Source organism: Thrips palmi, unplaced genomic scaffold, assembly GCF_012932325.1.
Source record: "Thrips palmi isolate BJ-2018 unplaced genomic scaffold, TpBJ-2018v1 HiC_scaffold_19, whole genome shotgun sequence".
NCBI lineage: Eukaryota > Metazoa > Arthropoda > Insecta > Thysanoptera > Thripidae > Thrips > Thrips palmi.
Window position 1 is genome coordinate 9,151,696 of NW_023144628.1, and position 17,549 is coordinate 9,169,244.

The window sequence follows — 17,549 nt, forward strand, 5'->3', positions numbered from 1 at the left end:
ACGCGTGAAGGATGGGCGGGAACGCGAGAGGCGACGGGCGCGGACGGGCGGCGACGGCGGGAAGGGCGGGGCTGGGGCCCCACGGCTTGCCGCGCCGCAGGGCGCAGGGCCCCCGTGCCGCCGGGCTGCCTCGCCCCTATCTTCGTCAGGGCGAGCACGGACCGCGCGACGCATTAGCGCCCTAGCAGGCAGATTCCGAGAGTCGTTTTCGTCGCTCCGTCTCTCTCGCACCTATTCGGCACGCCCCATGAGTGCGAGAGAGACGGAGCGACGAAAACGACTCTCGGAATCAGCCTGCTAGCCACGCAGTACCCGGCCCCTGCTCACCGCGGGAAGGGGAGGGAAGCCCCAACGCCAAAGTGCGAGTCGGGCAAGCGCGGATCCGGGGGGAGGAGAAACTGCCCCAAAAGCAAAACTAGTCGCACCTTGCCTCTGTAGATAGGCAACTGTCGCAACACCACCCCCTGCAGCCGTCTCTAGACCCACCCGAGTCGCGTGCGGCGGTCTCTCTAGCTGTACTACCCCGGGAAGTGCGGGAAGCACAACTCCCTCCCGTCCCGGTACAACCAGAATTACGCAAAATTTACGCTATTTATTACCTTCCTAATTACTTTGTCCTTTTTGTATTTTTAACTGTCTTCCGCGTCGAAAGACATGTTTAACCTGGGTACGTAATATAACGTTTCTTGCCTCTACGGTGAGGGAGGCGGGATGGTATGTATCGCAACCCGAGGCACTACACCGCGACCCCAAAGTATTGTGCTGTGACCCTTTTCCCATTTCCGATCTTAGTCTTTGCTCCTAGTTCCGGATTCTCATCCCATGCTGAGACTAGCAATCCAAGCAATCCTGATCTGAACGCTGACGACAGCGAGGACGTCCGTCAACAGTCCGGCATCCTTGCCCTGGACTCACCTCTGAGGCACGGAGTATCTACGCGGTGGCGGACGCCGTGTGCGTTGGGTTGCCTACCCTCCCGGCGCTGAGCGAACAGGAAAGCTGTCCAGACATCCCCCTCATTTGTTGCGCGACGTATGTTACGGTCGATTTTCAGCAGTCAACTGCGCATCTATATCTACACGCGGCAAGCAAATTTGTCCCATTGCAGGCCAGAGTAAGTAGCCTACTTTAACGGATAATACTTGCTTGTCGAGTAAGGACTGTCAGGCCAGTTTCTGTGAAGCTACGGGTGCCGGGCCGCAACACGGGTGTGTAACTCTGGCACTCTGGACAGGTGGGGAACCCTCCTTGGGGAGCAATTCCATGCCAACTTCGATTTCCATTATCAGCCACTGATTCTTTCAAAAATTATTGGAGTATAGTCTCATGAACAGGCACTAATATCAATCCAATATATGATGTTATTGGCTCCAATGAATGCCTCCTTTAACAGAGAGTTAATTTTAAAAAGTTATAATTGGTTACAGCTAGGTTCCCTGGGGCGTTTTACAGCCATATTTTTAAGTCCCAAGAGTTGCAGGCCCCTGAGCCGCAAAGCATCCACTTTCTTGAGTCAAGGTAAATTTAAATGAGGACAAAAATTGGTGTTTCTGGTGTACAAGGCCTATACTGCCAGTAAAATTGAGCGTCCTTGCTTGACCGGAACGAAGCCAGCCCGCGACAGCGTCCCAAACACATCAACTTCAGCAGTTGGGGAAATTAATACTACTGTACATAAGTATTAAATTTCAGCAATGCACATAAATACATACAAAAAGAGTTGGGGGGGAAGAGGCGAAGAAATCTGAGAGAAATGAGAATTCAAGTATCACCATGTTTATTCATCTTGGACAACAGTTGTTTTCTCAGACACATAAAGACCATCCAAAAACTTTCGGATATCCTTGTTCTTGACGGTTGTGGACTGTTGGATAAGGGCAGCTGAAAGCAAAACAAAAGTTGAGTTAGAAAAAGACATCAAAAACAGGGAGTTAACATAGCACACCAGCGCAAGAGGAAAAAAAAAGGAAATATCAAGAATATGAACTATCTGAACATAAATATCCTATTTTACATCTGGTGATGCTTCAGAACATGTTGGTATTGGATGACATCAGTGTAGTCAGCCCCGAAAGATTGATCATCATGAGTTTAAGAAAAATCTAGTGGCATTTAAAAACTTTCACATGTAGACATATCAGAACATCGGATGGCATCAGTGTAGTCAGCCCCGAAAGATGTAAACATCATGAAGTCTCAGTAAACATAAAATAGATAAATCCATTCCAGAATTTCTACATGACACATAAGAACATGTTGGTATTGGACTACATCCGTGTAGTCAGCCCCATCATAAATTTCCAAAAAAAAAAAAGATAAAAATCTGGAAGCATTTCAAAACTTTTACACAAAGACATATCAGAACATCGGATGGCATCAGTGTAGTCAGCCCCGAAAGATGTAAACATCATGAAGTCTTAGTAAAAAATGACATTACAGGACTTTTAAATAGAGGCATATCAGAACATGTTGGTATTGGATGACATCAGTGCTGTCAGCCCCGAAAGATTGATCATCACGAATTCTTAATAAAAGACCAAATAAAAAACCTTATGGCATTTCATAAATTCTGTACGGTGATCATATATCAGAACATGTTGGTATTGGATGACATCAGTGCTGTCAGCCCCGAAAGATTAATCATCATGAATTTTCAAAGATCAAATAAAAATCTAATGGCATTTCATAAATTCTACATAATCACATATCAGAACATGTTGGTATTGGATGACATCAGTGCTGTCAGCCCCGAAAGATTGATCATCATGAGTTTTTAATGAAATTAAAGCATACGTGTAAAGGCACTAAAGAACTTCAACAAAATAACATTTCAGATAATTGAATGACATCAGAGAAGTCAGTTCCCTAAAGAGGATTGACATGAACCTTAATAGACAAATTAACGAATTCAGACTTTAACACAGAACATTCTAGATCCTGTTGGTATTGAATGGCATCCATGCTCAAGCTAGCCAGCATGAAAATCCCAAAACCTTCAATTGTCAGCAAGTTGCGTACCTGATTTTGAAACATCCTCAAGGTTGTTTCCCTCGATGATAAGCTCGTCCTTTTGTTTCGTGGAGTTAACAACGGTAACTCCCTTGGCCATCTGAACTCTACGGATGTACTTCTCACCCAAGAAGTTTCGTACTTCCAAGACAGTGTTGTTTTCGGAGGTGACACAGTTAATGGGGAAGTGAGCATATACTGCACGCATTTTGTACAGGAAACCCTACAACAGGTGACACAAATTGTTAGCTTCCACCTCCATTCACTCAAAATTAAAGGGCATACCTGTCAAACTGTCTTACCTTGGTGACTCCCTTTATCAAGTTCTCAATGTGAGAGCAGACGGTTCTCACGGCTGCAAGTTCCTTCTTGCTGCCAAACCACTTCTCAACGCGAAGTTTGCGCTCTTTGCCTTTCGTCATGTACATGGTGAGGGCAAGATGTTTGAACGACCTCTTGAGGACACCACGGGGGCCGGTGACGGTAACAACACGTTTGTTGACAGACACCTTGATCCCCTCGGGGATCTTCACCTCCTGTTTACCGATGATCTGTTTCATCTTGGCTCTGAAACGCAAAACAGAAGGCTGTTAACAGTGTGTCAGGGGTTAACCACGTCGGAGAGAGAGGTTAGGAACCACTAAACAAATCCACTTCAAAGTACTGTTGCGTAACGAATGCAGACTAAAAAATAGACGAAGTTACAAGGAAAATTATTTTTAAAAATGCGTTGACGAAACTATATTTAGGACACAAGCATGTAGAGGGAAATTCGGCGAATACTTAGTACCGTAGCTGGTACCGGGAGGAAGTAACGCATAGGTAAACACAAGGTAAAAGCAAAAACAAGAATATGATAGATCAATATTCAGGCAAAGCACGACTCGGAAAATATGTGCTGTAGAGTGAAAGGTGAAATAGATGCGAAAATGCAACAGAAGTGAAGAAACCAAAACAGCGGCGAGAAACGGCAGCACACTGAGCTGCAATGCACTGACGGCTTTTTCACATCTAGCGATTTCGTGAATTTGGATCAAGGGCCGGAGTAAACCGAGAAAGGCTCCGAAATTGAGAAGCGATGCATTACGTTCAAGACTTTCCCCAATAATGGTCGATGAAAAGGGATAACAAATTTTCCAAAATCCACACACTTACACGTTATTGCCACCACCTAAACCGGAAAGAAACCATAACCGCCTTGCAAAGACTCAAAGTACTTCCTTTGCTTTTTCTTCATGTTTTTCTTGCCGCGATTGGCTAAGAGATAAGAACAAAATAGTTGTCTAATGGCTGCATAAAGTTTATGGTAAAAGAACATTTATAATCGAAATCAGAAATGAGAAAATAGAAACAAAGACAAAGAAAAGCGTTCAAATGTAGTTCAAGCGTCAAAAAGAAAAATAACAGACAGAGTGTAAATTTTTCATAGCGCTGCACCATGGGGATATGAAAATTTCGTATCCCGATCCAAGTGTTTCCATGGCGGTGTAAACAGTAGATTTTAAACCCAAAGCGCAGATTTGTTGATTTGATTTGTGCTGAAAGGTCAAATTGAATCCCACCCTCAGTCTGTATGATCTGTATCAACCTGTGTGGTACATGTCAATGCAGACCGCATAGTGAAGCGCTATGTCTTTGCAAGAACTAAGTGGTCCATCTATTCATCTAAAATTGAGTATCAGAGAAGGTTAGTTCAACTGTCAGTTTAATGCATTTATACGGCATTGTCACCATCATTCGTTGCATCTGAACAAAAAGTTATTAAAAGATGCACACATTAACAGAAATCACACCAGTCAGCTCTCTAACTAGCAGAACTCTCTCTAGTGGATGTGTATAATTTTTTGTAGCGAACCTTATGCTAAATGCAAAGGCCATAGCACGGAGCCTCTCTCTCTTGCTCTCTCTCTATAATCCAGGAATCAGCTTTGTGTTTAAAATTTGCACATGTCCTAAAATGCTTGCTTTGGTTTTTGTTGCCAGGTCATGGTTTTGGCTTCCTAAAAAGTCCAATTGTAATAGTTGCGGGAACAAATGGAATCTTTCTTGAAACTGAGGTGGTTCCACCGAGTCCAGATCCATTGTTCCATATTGACCTGGTCTGGGAAACAGACAAGAGAAACCTTCGAAGATTCAGGGCAAGCAATACACCTATGAAGTTAGAGTGTTTTACTGTTGGCCCAAGTAACCAACGCGATTGCATTGGCTCCATACTTTTAAACATTAAATCTGCCCAAGTTCTTCCAAGGGGATCACTGAACAATGTACGTATTTACACAATTTATGTAAACCAGAAACCATCCTGAATGTTGAATTAACTTTTTGGTTTAGGTAAATGAGAAATGGCACAAACTTATTGGTGTGCCTGCTGAAGCAAAAGCACTTCAACCAGAATTATTGTTGAGTCTTACAATTCAAGAGCCCAATTCCTTGAGCCAGCCTCTTCCAAGCAGTATTTGGGTACAATTTATTTACAATTTAAAAAAGTTAACTTACCTCTGTACTGTTCAGTATGCATTATTTGTGTTTCTTTCTCCTGACTGAGCAGGAGGGTAGAAGTATCCCACCTACAATTGTGTTGCCTGACAAGCAGACAGAGGCAGCAGATTCTAGAAACGCAGAAAAATCAAGACCATCGAATCCAGCATCAACCCTACCTGCTCCAGAATTAAAGCAAGGCTGTATTCAATTGGGGTCAGAATGTTCATCCATTGATTTGCTGCTCCTGAACTTCACTGTAAAACATGCTCTTGAATTGGAACTGGTATGTAATTCGTAAAATATGTTGTATATAAATATTATCTCATCAATGTGTTCCTCAATAAACTTGTTGCTTGCAGTTACTCCGCGGCTACGAAAAGTTTTGTGATGTTGATAGCAACTTGAAACCTTTCCAAATTGCCTTTACACTTATGGGTCACAGTTTCCAAACTAAGCTGTTTGGAGATAAGAGCCCCGGACCAGTATGCACAATAAATGAGGAAGTCGTTCTCCCCATACGCACTTCACTGTCAGTTCTGCACCAGTATCTACAAGAGAAACCTTGTGCGTTAGTTAGTCTGTTTTATTTGGGACAAGAAATTGCTGCTGCTGAACTGCACATAAGGGTCTGTTACTGAAAATAGGTTTCAACTTAAACAACTCTACTCAAAGACATTTTATATTATTTTATTAAAGCATCCTAATCTATTTCTACATTTTCATGTTTAGTCTTTGGTGCCCACCAATGACATGCAGTCCTTTGCCCATGAATTTAATGGTCTGACATCATTTTCACAAAAGTGTAAACTAGTGAGTTCAAGATCCAGAAGCTTTCCTGTGCACGGTGGTGTTCAACCAAGTGTTGAGATTACTACCAAGCTGCAACTCGCTGCATCTCAGGCAACTCCTCACCAAGCCCAGCAAGTTACCAATCAGACCAAACTGATGTGTGATAATTTATCTTTTCCCTCATGTATTGTTTCTCAGGGTAAGGAAATTCAGGAATATACACATATTATTAACTAGATGTAGTTTTCATTCCTGTCATTCCTTTCTGTTTTCTTTTCAGAAGATACTTCTTCCAGATCCGAGAGTCGGCAGTCTCATGATACATTCATTGTGACCTCACAAAATGGTCCTGTTTGGATCCCAGTAGCCCCTGGATTGACTCAAACTATTGCACCAACAAAAGCAAATTGTGGACCAGAAGATGAAATTATTAAACTTGGAATTGATCAGGACATAAGTGCAGGCGCGGGCGCCCCTGTAACACCAGAAAATAGTTATCTAGATCATTCTCTGAGAATTGGTGCTGGAAAAACTGCAGCAGATCCCAAAGCTTTGCAAAATGCGAAATTGGCTGCAAATCAGTTGGGGGTCAGCAGCTTTCATTCCTTGAATAAAGAAGCCTCAAAAAGTTGTACTGCCATGCAAGAAACCACATTACCAGTGGTTATTGCTGTTGAGGAGGGTCAAGCCATTAAATCTAAATGCAGTAAAGGTGATGCCATTCAACATCCACCACAACAGTCATCAATTACATCTAAGTCTCCTGAAATTAATTGCGTCCCTGCTCGTACTCTTGTTGAAATTGAACCCACAATGCCCCTTGATACCAGTACAGCTTACAAAATTGTTGAAGAACTAGAGGATTGGAAAGAGAAGCAACAAGAAATATTTTTAGCAGAAGTAGGTTACTTCAGTACTTCTCATTATTTAGTTTTGTCTCACAGCAAAATTATTTGGACGTCTTGGTTTCTTTTCATGCAGCTGAAACAGAAAGAAGTTGAACACCTTGCACGAGTTACTGAAGAATGGACAAGGAAAGTGAAGGCACAGAACACTGAACTAGAGAACAAAGTGGAGGAGTGCAAAGCTATGGCTAACACATTGTCCAGTGCAAAGCAGGACCTCAAAGACCGTTTAAAAACATGTTCTACAAGAGAGCAGGAGGTATGCGCATTGAGCAATTAAATATTTTGGTGTGCGATTTATTTCTTTTTTTTTTGACTTTATGTTTTACTCACTCTCTTAATAGCTGCGGAAAGCAAAGGAGAGTTTGGACATGCAGTATCAAATAAAGTTCCAAGAACTCACTCTTGCCGCCCAAAGGCTTGATGAAGGTGTGAAACTCAAGGTATGTTATTTTTTTTTTCTATTACTCATTTGTGTTAACCAAGGATAATGGTCATTTTGTATCTTTTATTCCTATGCTGTTACTAGGTTGCTTTAGTTGAATCCAAATGTTCAAAGCTTGAAATTAGATTGAAAGAGCTTGAGTCTGAAAATGAAACTTTACGACATGAACTCAATCAGAAAGCTTCAGCTGCTCCCGCTAACCAAACATGTGGAATGAGCCATAAACAAGTGTCGCAACTAATAACTCAAGTGGTTAGTGGCCCAAAATTTTATTTTCAAAATATATTTTTCCTTGTCTAATTTTATTGAGCTTGGTTCTTTGATAACATGGTATGTACAAACAGGATCAACTTGAAGGAAAACTGAATGAGTCATTACAATCAAAAGCCTACTTTAAGGAGCAGTGGGGCCGAGCTGTTCGTGAAATGAACCAAGCTAAACTCCAATTTTCACAGAGCTCAGAAAACAGCAAATGGTACGTAAATAAATTAATAATACTTGTGAATTATTGTACATAACTTTGATGGTGTCTTTTGTTTCTTGTAGCTTGGAGAATTTACTGAATAAAGAAGAAACAGAGCTTCAAAGAGATCAAAGGACTTTAGAAAATTTACGGCAAGAGCTAGCCTACTTCAACTCTCATTAGAGTATACTACATACCATGTTGTTCATGCCAAGACGTGAAAACTGCTTTTAAGGCATACAAATTGGGTTGCTTCGTAAAGTCGAACTCAAATTAACTCTTGACAGATTCCATACCATACAGCATCGAGCTCTTAATGTCACCAAATTGTATAAAATTTGGCTGAAATGTCAATTTAGCCCTAATATGTTCCTCTTAATTGTTTTGTTATTTAAGACCTATTATTTTGCCACAATTTCTTCCTGAGCATGAGACAAGCTCCTTAGGAATAGTTACTGGTGAGCTCTTCATCACTTCTGGTATATCTAGTGCGTAGTAATGTTTTGTGGTAGTTTGCTATTTTCTTGAGAGAAATTTGGTCCTTGCTTTGTCTTTTTACCGGAAATACCCAGATGGGCTGAAAAGACACAAATAGTCGGCCTGACATACAAAAACCTTGGCAGAGAAGTTACTAGTGCTCTTAGTTTTTACTTTCACCCCTTGGCTGAATTGGTGACATCAAGGGTAAAGCCAACTAAACTTCATTGATCGCTGGAATGAAATCACTCATTATGATGTTTGTAAGATTAAAATTAGGGAGTAGAGTTGCGCGCATGAGAAGATTTTTATGCTTGACTGAGTATTGAATTTATCAAGATACTGTAGGAGCTTGAAATACCAAAGAAACTTCATAATTTTGTATTATTTTGTTTAGGGAGGCTTTGTGTGAGGTATCCGTTCTCCTTTTGTATGATATATGTAGATTATTTCATAAGTGCTCACTTGAAAGTAAAATAAATCAATGTAAACAATGTGTTAAAAATGTTTTAATTAATTACAATCCGATTTGAAAATAAAAATATAATTTGCATGATAAATTTAACACTCGCATTATCTCTTCTTGCCCAATCGACAGGTAGAATCCTATCGGAGGAGGCCAAGTCTCAATAGTAATTTGTTAGTAAAATTTGAATCAGTAATGCTAGTGGGAAGCTTGAAGATAGGTGTATCAACATTCATTTTTGCTTTATTTGTTTTAGTTGCTTGCATTCACAATTTGACAGTCTGGGGAGGGAGGGGGAGGGGAGGGGAAGGCCAGGAGTGAGGGAAGAGAGGTGGTTGGATGGGTGGGGTTAGGGGATGGTCTGGCACTTCAAATGAGGTTAACGTAACTTTGTGGAGTGTATTTGTTGTGATTTGTGTTAGGATAGGCGACGCTCTTGTTGCTCTCCTCTACACAACTGAAAACTACTAATTCAAAGGTAAAATTTCTGTACGTTCTATAAAAAACAGTGTTTGTAGGGCCTTTAAAGTAGTTAAATTAATTTTCCCTGAGTCAAGATTTCATGTTTAAATACTGTTTCGTCTTTCCGAATGAATAGAATTCCTCCAACCTTTGTGAAAATGAAAGTGTTTCAAAGCTGTGGCCCTTCTCTGTAACGTTTACTCGGTAGATCCCGTTGTTCTGGTAGAAAAAGCTAACCTCTTTTGATTGACTGACACTTTAACATTTCAAGCTGACATGTCATGTCATTGATATTTGTCCTTTGGAAAACTAAAATAAATATAACGAAAAGAAAAGAAATGTACTCTTGATTTCATTTCTCTGAGTTTTCATTGTCTGTGATCTACAAAATGCATCTTCATTTATTTAAGTGACAAATTTTTATTTTTGTGTGCTTCCAGTTTCCTAGCTGTGATTTTATAACACGACACCATGGCAAACTTGTTTGATCAGTACGACCAACCAAGATCTAAATTATCGTCAACTTTACCTACTCGACCAGAGATGGTAAGTTCTTTTACCGTAGCTGCTTTTGATCGCTTCTTCCTTTACTGTGTGTGACATTATTGTTTCTCTCTTCTTTTCTCTGTGATAGAGTACCACTGGGTTTATACATATGAAGCTTGAGGAAGAAGTGCCAATGTTTAGTAAGCAGAAGGTGAACTTTGCTCCTCCGGAGTCTATTACCCATTTGGTTGTGAGCAATAATCTTGTTGTTCTTGCCATGGCCAATCAGCAACTTCTCAGACTAGATTTGAAACAACCCGACAAGCCAGAAGGTATCCATTTAGAAACCTTCCGCTGTATTTTAAAAAGTACTTCATTATTCTATTTAAAATTTTAATTAAATTTTTTTTTTTTCCAGTAATTGATATGAGTAAAGTGCTCACAAACCAACTGAGACTCACAGGGCTATACCTGGACCCATCTGGCGAACACCTGCTTCTTGCTGCTGTGTCTCGGCATCAGGGTGATGTCCATGTCCAACCATACTGTCAACTGCTGTATCTCAATAGAAGATCCACCAAGATCAAACCTGTAAGTCTTCTTTCCCTCTTATACTATGTATCCTTCTTATTGTTTTGTTTGACTATATTTTATGATTGTTGCAGACAAGTAAACTTAAGGGAGCAGAAGTGACATCTGTTGCCTGGAGCTTCACCATGTCCTCCGAGACAAGCACGGGCCCTATTCTCTTGGGAACTTCCAAAGGTGCAATTTTTGAAACAGAAATTAGAACTGATGGTGATAGAATTTTTGCTGGAAATAGTTTGGAACAGTACTTCAAGCAGGTATGTCACTATAGATAAGAGATAAAAGATTGAGACTCTTCCAAATTTTTGTGACAAATCGTTTTTGTAAACTTTCTGTTTTTTTTTGTTTCTTTGTAACATTGGTAGGTATTTGATATTGGGAGAGGGAGCAACATCCCTATCACCGGAATAGAATTTCATTGCATACCAAACTCTGACAATTACTTTATTGTTGTAACGACTTTGGAACGTCTTTATGAATTTGGAGGCTCTGCTGGTAATGTCAATGAACGCCCTTTTTTTCAACAAATTTTCAATGGTTATTTGAACAAAGCAGGTAAGTACTCCATGTAAGTATTATTTACTCTTATACTTGATGTCAAATTAACTGAAAGATATTTTTTTTTATAGAACAATTTGTTAGCATGATATCCAAGTTAAAGTATTCCAAGCTGCAATTTTACTATCCAAGTGAAGGTAAACTTCCAACACAGTGTGCTTGGCTTGTTGAACGTGGCCTCTTTTGTGGAGAGGTATGTTTGAATATTTTATTATCGTTGATTTCTTACCTGACATCTTGACATTGAATCCCATTGACTTCTTTTACAGTTGGATTTGAATTCTGGTGATGATAAAGTGATTTGCCAGCGCGGCTTACTGACTTATCCATCCTCAGCACCCATCTCATTTGTACTAACAGAATTTCATGCATTGCTTATGTACTCTGATCATGTTAAAGGTGTCTCACTTCTGAACAATGATGTTGTATTTGAAGATGGTTTTAATGAGGTTGGTTTTTATTTTTCTTAACTCAGTAAAAAAATTCAACTGCATTTTGCAAACTTCTGACTCTAATTTTTGTCCTACAGGCCTTCGGAAAGCTTATCAATATTACAAAAGATCCTCTTAAAAGTACCATTTGGGCTTTTACAGAGAGAGCCGTGTTCAAGTACAAAGTTACTAAAGAAGATCGCAATGTGTGGCAGGTTAGCATTGATCTGTACATTAAGTCTGAATACCTGACACATTGCATGCTCTAATACTGGTTTACTTTCAGGTGTACATTGAAAAGGGAAAATTTGATTTAGCTAAAAAGTACTGTGGCAATAACCCTGCTTTTATGGATCAGGTCATGGTTAAGCAGGCAGAAATGTTTTTTGATGATAAACAGTATGTTTACTTTGTTTCAAGCGCATTATTTGTTTTATTAGTAAAAATTGCTGACATGTCTCTTTCATACTCTTATCTTTTTCTGTTTTAGGTATGATGAAAGTGCAGTGCACTATGCCCAAACTCAGTCTTCATTTGAAGAAATTTCACTGAAGTTTCTACAAGTTCGTCAAATGCAGGCTCTCAAGCTGTTCCTGAAAAAGGTATGATTTTTTTTTAAAATTTACCTTGTTCTTAATTTTTTTTTTTCCTGGAGTACGGCATATAAATTTTGAACCACTTTTTTTAGCGGTTGGAATTATTGCGCCCTCAAGACAAAACACAAATTACTATGATTGTCATATGGGTATTAGAATTGTTTTTGAACCAACTTGGAGAACTAAGAGACCAGAAGAAGGAAAAGTCAGTAGAATATATAAACTTGCAGAAGGACTTTGATGCATTTCTTGGAGAAAAACTTGTGATGGTTTGTATTTTCTTTTTATACAATTTGGATATGCCTTATTTAGTATTTCTGTCTCTAACCATCTTGTGTTCTAAATGCAGGATTGTATTAAACGCAACTGTGAGAAAATTTATAGTTTAATTGCAAGTCATGGAGACAAAGAAAATCTTGTGAAGCTTACAAGCATTAATAGAGACTTTGAAAAGGTTATCCGTCATCATTTGTACAAAGGAGACTATGGAGAAGCTCTTGAAGTTCTTAAAAGCCAACACCAAAAGCAATTATTCTATGAGTTTGCTCCAGCCCTCATGCAAGCGAGGCCCAAGCAAACAATATCAGCTCTTATATCTCAGGGAAGCGCTCTAGAGCCTGTAAAACTACTACCAGCCCTCATTGCTTGTGACTTACGTGATCCCAAAGTAGTGGATGAAGCCATCTTTTATTTAGAGTTTTCTGTCCACAAATTGCACGTCAAAGACCAGGCCATCCACAATTATCTTCTGATGCTATATGCTAAGTTCCAGCCAAATGGACTGAAGAAGTATTTGATATCTGAAGGAGATGATGTTTCGTCTGTGCATTATGATCCTCACTATGCTTTACGTTTATGTCGTGAGCACAAGTTAAATGAAGCCTGTGTCAGGTTGTCTGCTTTGCTGGGTCTTTGGGAGTCTGCTGTTGATTTAGCACTGAAGGAGAATATTCAGCAAGCCAAAGATATTGCCAGTCAACCGCAATGTGATCCAGAACTTCAGAAGAAGCTATGGCTAAAAATTGGTCAGTGTTTTGAAGGGTTTTGATGCCTTCTGCAGTTTATGGTTTACAGTGATTTAATTGAGTTCATTTTCAGCTAAGCATGTTGTGAGTGAGAAAAATGACATTCAGCAAGCCATGGAGTTCCTCCAGCAGTGCCCTCTAGTGAAAATAGAAGATATACTTCCATTTTTCTCAGATTTTGTTACCATTGATCACTTTAAAGATGCAATTTGCACCTCATTGCAGGTAAACCTTTTTAATTGAATTACCTCAGGTGTGTTTTATTTAAAACTGGATATTTTTAATGTTTTTTTCTTTTTGGTCTCTTAAGGTGTACAATCAACACATTCAAGATTTGAAGGATGAAATGGAAGAAGCTTCAAAGTCTGCAGAGCTCATCCGAGACGAGATTAACTCATTCCGTAAGAGGTATTGCTCGAAATTAATTGTAGCCCTGTGCTAGAATATAGAAAAACATACCCGTAGTTTGATTTTTCTTTTCATTTTCTCTCACTGCTATTTCTCAGGTACACAGTTGTAAATAGCTCTAAAACTTGTGAGGAATGCTCATTACAACTATTACTGAGGCCGTTCTACCTTTTCCCTTGTGGGCATTCCTTCCATTCCGATTGTTTGTTGAAAGAGCTGGAGCCAGTGCTCCCATCTGGCAAGCGCAACAAGCTTCATGAGTATCAGGTGAGTGATGGTGAATATTGGTAACGTTGCCTTCCAGAGCACATACACATAATCTTACGACATACATTGTATGGGTTTTTCAGAGACAACTTGCTTCAATGACATCTAAAGATGATACAGTCTCAATTAGTTCTGCAAGTATTTCTGCTAGAGATCAACTGAAAGGAGACATCGATGCAATTGTTGCCTCTGAATGTCTTTACTGTGGAGAAATTATGATAAAGTAAGGCCCTATTTTACTAAATGAATTGAAGAATTACTTCATTCTGGAATACTGGTACATAACAACATGCTTGCTCTCTGCTCATGTTTCAGGTCTATTGATCGTCCATTTGTTGAGGAAGAGGAATATGATCAAATAATGAAGGAATGGAAGTAAACTCATCATTCAACTCCCCAACCGATTGATCTGGAAGACAGATGCATGAACAAATGTGTGTCTGTAAGTTTTGCTCAGTTCTGCTTTGTTATCTTAACTTTTCCCAATCAATTTGATTACATAAAAAAAAGTGCATCATTAACTTCCAATCTATTAAGTCTAATAAATATCCACAATTAGTCAAGGAAATATTTGTTGCTGTGATATTAGTACAGTTCGCTAGTTTTTTTTGTTCCTTATCACTCTATGTAAGTGATCAAGTACTATTTTTTTGTTTAGTTTATTTTTTCCTGTATGTCTTTTACTAAGATTATTCTTCTTCTCATTGTATAAATTTTATAACTATGTATTTAAAATTAAAAAAAAAGAAGGATATACTTTTTGTATCCTGCACTTTTCTTTCCCAACTTACCCCCATTTAATATTTTCAGAATGCAGTAGTGGTGGGTCAGTGACAACTGGAGAGTAATGAAACGTTAGCTGGATACTGTGCGGAATTTTATTTTCACATTATGACGACACTTATAAAAAAAACTAGGTTCTGACACTAACAGTCCATCCCCTATTCACTAACAAAGTACACACAACAGGTTGAAAAAAATACATTTTCTAATGACAGTCTTTGCATACCTTAAAGCTGTACAATGGTATTGTGTACATCAAGTAGGCACTTGACTACAACACATCAATTTGGTTTTCTTAACAACACTGAAAGCATGAATTATTTCATAGAGAAAAATCCTTATTTAAATGACATCTAAAAAAACAGCATAAAATGGGGAAAAATAAGAAAAAAAAGAAATGAAGGAAAGAGGAAAGTTGAATTGCAGATTATGTAAGTGAAAGCTTCAAAGAGGACTCATTAATGAACTGCAACAATTACAAGGAAAGGGAATGACAAGGTCTTTTAGTATCATGCTGATATGCTTAATGTGAATTTGTTTTTAACTGCTCTGGTTGAAAGGGGATGATTTGTTCCAAAAATTGCTTATTAAGTCACACAAGGCTCAAATTGGACTATGAAAAGCAGTCTAGTACAGCTAAGAGCTTTAAAATGGGATGATGTTATTAACACTACACATATTAATAAGAATCACAAGGCAACTTATACATAGAACAAGTTTAAGATGTAAGAGGAGGACTTAGTTTATAGAAGCAACTGAAAGGACACACCTCAAAATCTGACTAAATTTTAGACATTTAGACCTTTGCCTAGTGAATTTAAACAATCCAATAATTAATTAATAATGCGTACCTAGCTACTAATAATATTGATCACACAGACATACAGATTTTTTTTACTTCATATGTTATCTGATAGCATTTTAGCTTTGACTGCACTGTATTTTATTTTGACTGCCACAAAACCACCATTTCTTTCACTATGCTAAAGCACACAATAGTGAAAAACAAAACACACATTGTTATCATTAGAAATCCATCACAATTTTAACTTTTTCTGGAATTGCAGCTATTCTTTCAATCCACATGTGTTTATTGATGCAACTTCAGATCAGGAAGTACTGTTAATTTCTTCTCTACAGAAATAGAAAATTTCACTTCTCGACCCTTGGTTATTGTTTAAGTTTTGAATAGATCTTCCTTTGCAGCAAAATCACACAATAAGTTTGGCGTCATGATGTATAATAGAGAAGTCAAGGGAGAGCAAACACGTTTCAAAGTATTACTGCTAAAACTTTTCTTCCTAAATCACAAAAATCACACTTATAATTTCAAGACACACAATAAGTACACATGCAAATGCAAAATTAATGAATAAATTCTATTTAGTAAACATCAACAATAGGAATGATTATCCCTCTCAACAACAAATATTTTATTTTAGCCACAGCTCCTTTCCATTGGATGGGCATGAGTTTTAAAAGATAAAAGTTTTCAAATTTGCACAGTATTGTCCTATTATGGGGCAATATAAGTTCGCCAAATTCCAAACAAACAACATCATCAACACCTACACGTTACATCAATAAATTTGTGTTATGTGACAACAATTGTAACATGTGACTACCATTCCAGGTTTCACTGCTCACGACTAAAAATCCAGCCCAGGACAATTGCGTGAATGTATTGCAGCAGCTGCTATTTGTTGCACATTTTCCCTAGCCAAGATAAAGAGGTTCCGTACAGTAGCAGGGCAATTGAATACAATCAAAGCAAGAGCAACTCAGCTGAGCAGCTGAGTGACGATGCTGGACAGCTGAGTAGTATTCTGATGCTCCCTGCTACTCAGTGGTGTGTGTCATAGACCACACAAGAGCAGTTCGTCCAAATGCGTGACCAAGGGGGAAATACGTGGATATTTTCTGGTATTGTTTTAGCACCAAGTTACTTTTTAAAACAGCTAAGGTGTTACTCTTAAAATGTTTAATTTTATTAAAAATATGAGTGAAAACTGGAAGCTTATTTCAACAAATTGTGGAGAATAACATTGCTGACTGTGGTGGCACACCCATAGATCCAATCCTATATCATTACAAAACTTGCATCTGTGTCAAGAATTTTAAAGTAACAGAATTTACAAAAAAGAGTGCAGTAAACCACATATTTCCCCCCTTGTGCAACCCTTCAAAATTTCTAAAAATTATACCTAGCACTATTCAACTGGCTTGCACAGCAAAAGCCACAATCAGCTCCCACACTCTAAACTGACTTGAGGTCCTCCTGGAAATCAACTTTTAGTCAGTGAGTTAGCACAGATAGCCATATAAAAAAATTTGATTTACCCCCAAAAATACATTAGCACAAATTTTGACCCGTCCTTCTATGTATATTTTTTCCCCACTTGTTTTCCTATTTGTTTGCCCCAAAGCAAATGATTAAAGGCGCAATTTTTGCTTCACTCTAGGGTGACGTTGAGCATTTTTATGCATGTTTCATTCACACTACGGCGAAACTAGACACTGGAGACGGCCGGGCCGAGGGCCGGGCCCAGTGCGCTAGCGCGGCTAGCTGAGCATCCGCAGCATGAAGGCCGGGGCACGGCGGAACCATGGCGAAACACGACAGGGCAGGACCAACTGCCACGTCGCGACGCGTCGGAGAGGCTCTGAAACGAGGGATGGCGCTTCGTGGGGCGCCCTTGGGGCCTCCAGGGCCTCCAGGGCCTCCAGGACCTTCAACCCGCTCGGTGGCCGCGGGCAGCGTGCCGGATGGGGGCCGGCTGGTGCGTCGGTGCCGTCCCCGCCGTCGGCCCCCCGACACCGCCACCGAGGCCGTGGCCGTGGCCGTGGCCGTGGCCGTGGCCGGGAGGCCGCTGCGTGGGGGCGTGGCCGTGGCGCGGCCCCGTGGCGCCG

The 17,549-nt window shown here is 39.6% G+C and overlaps 3 protein-coding genes across 7 annotated transcripts; 2 read left to right on the plus strand and 1 right to left on the minus strand.

The window, feature by feature from the left end:
• Window positions 1-1,754: 1,754 nt before the first annotated feature.
• On the minus strand, window positions 1,755-4,303 carry LOC117645771 (60S ribosomal protein L9). Of its 3 annotated transcripts, none has more exons than XM_034386170.1 (4): window positions 4,165-4,303; window positions 3,312-3,576; window positions 3,019-3,232; window positions 1,755-1,881 (listed from the first exon to the last, which is right to left on the minus strand). In XM_034386170.1, the coding sequence occupies exons 2-4, from the start codon at window positions 3,567-3,569 to the stop codon at window positions 1,778-1,780; spliced, it is 576 nt and encodes a 191-aa protein (XP_034242061.1). In that variant the 5' UTR covers window positions 3,570-3,576; window positions 4,165-4,303; the 3' UTR covers window positions 1,755-1,777. The 3 variants fall into 3 exon arrangements, with proteins under 3 accessions (XP_034242061.1, XP_034242062.1, XP_034242063.1); XM_034386171.1 differs by having other exon boundaries at window positions 4,097-4,185; XM_034386172.1 differs by lacking the exon at window positions 4,165-4,303 and adding an exon at window positions 3,960-3,978.
• Window positions 4,304-4,440: 137 nt separating this feature from the next.
• LOC117645769 (centrosomal protein of 120 kDa) lies at window positions 4,441-9,134 on the plus strand. 2 transcript variants are annotated; one of them, XM_034386167.1, is made up of 12 exons: window positions 4,441-4,696; window positions 4,993-5,273; window positions 5,341-5,469; window positions 5,558-5,773; window positions 5,850-6,116; window positions 6,220-6,478; window positions 6,563-7,179; window positions 7,261-7,443; window positions 7,529-7,627; window positions 7,714-7,881; window positions 7,974-8,104; window positions 8,176-9,134. In XM_034386167.1, the coding sequence occupies exons 1-12, from the start codon at window positions 4,639-4,641 to the stop codon at window positions 8,273-8,275; spliced, it is 2,508 nt and encodes an 835-aa protein (XP_034242058.1). In that variant the 5' UTR covers window positions 4,441-4,638; the 3' UTR covers window positions 8,276-9,134. The 2 variants fall into 2 exon arrangements, with proteins under 2 accessions (XP_034242058.1, XP_034242057.1); XM_034386166.1 differs by having other exon boundaries at window positions 4,443-4,696; window positions 6,560-7,179.
• Window positions 9,135-9,357: 223 nt separating this feature from the next.
• LOC117645767 (vacuolar protein sorting-associated protein 18 homolog) lies at window positions 9,358-14,612 on the plus strand. Of its 2 annotated transcripts, none has more exons than XM_034386164.1 (18): window positions 9,358-9,513; window positions 9,938-10,043; window positions 10,132-10,315; window positions 10,402-10,574; window positions 10,649-10,828; window positions 10,937-11,126; window positions 11,201-11,322; window positions 11,399-11,578; window positions 11,659-11,775; window positions 11,847-11,959; window positions 12,051-12,162; window positions 12,249-12,425; window positions 12,506-13,181; window positions 13,255-13,406; window positions 13,492-13,589; window positions 13,688-13,856; window positions 13,940-14,079; window positions 14,172-14,612. In XM_034386164.1, exons 2-18 carry the CDS (start codon window positions 9,969-9,971, stop codon window positions 14,233-14,235), a joined length of 2,922 nt encoding a protein of 973 aa, XP_034242055.1. In that variant the 5' UTR covers window positions 9,358-9,513; window positions 9,938-9,968; the 3' UTR covers window positions 14,236-14,612. The 2 variants fall into 2 exon arrangements, with proteins under 2 accessions (XP_034242055.1, XP_034242056.1); XM_034386165.1 differs by lacking the exon at window positions 9,358-9,513 and adding an exon at window positions 9,681-9,701.
• The last annotated feature ends 2,937 nt before the right edge of the window (window positions 14,613-17,549 follow it).

Excerpts from the sequence above, each read along its gene's own strand:
- LOC117645767 (XM_034386164.1), top strand. The coding sequence starts at position 9,969 with ATGGCAAACTTGTTTGATCAGTACGACCAACCAAGATCTAAATTATCG. Across the intron at positions 11,579-11,658 it reads TTGAAGATGGTTTTAATGAG|GCCTTCGGAAAGCTTATCAA; the intron begins GTTGGTTTTTAT and ends TTTGTCCTACAG. Across the intron at positions 13,590-13,687 it reads ATTAACTCATTCCGTAAGAG|GTACACAGTTGTAAATAGCT; the intron begins GTATTGCTCGAA and ends GCTATTTCTCAG.
- LOC117645771 (XM_034386170.1), bottom strand. The coding sequence starts at position 3,569 with ATGAAACAGATCATCGGTAAACAGGAGGTGAAGATCCCCGAGGGGATC. Across the intron at positions 3,233-3,311 it reads TGATAAAGGGAGTCACCAAG|GGTTTCCTGTACAAAATGCG; the intron begins GTAAGACAGTTT and ends CACCTGTTGTAG. Across the intron at positions 1,882-3,018 it reads TGAGGATGTTTCAAAATCAG|CTGCCCTTATCCAACAGTCC; the intron begins GTACGCAACTTG and ends TTTTGCTTTCAG.
- LOC117645769 (XM_034386166.1), top strand. The coding sequence starts at position 4,639 with ATGTCTTTGCAAGAACTAAGTGGTCCATCTATTCATCTAAAATTGAGT. Across the intron at positions 7,444-7,528 it reads GTTCTACAAGAGAGCAGGAG|CTGCGGAAAGCAAAGGAGAG; the intron begins GTATGCGCATTG and ends CTCTCTTAATAG. Across the intron at positions 7,882-7,973 it reads CGCAACTAATAACTCAAGTG|GATCAACTTGAAGGAAAACT; the intron begins GTTAGTGGCCCA and ends ATGTACAAACAG.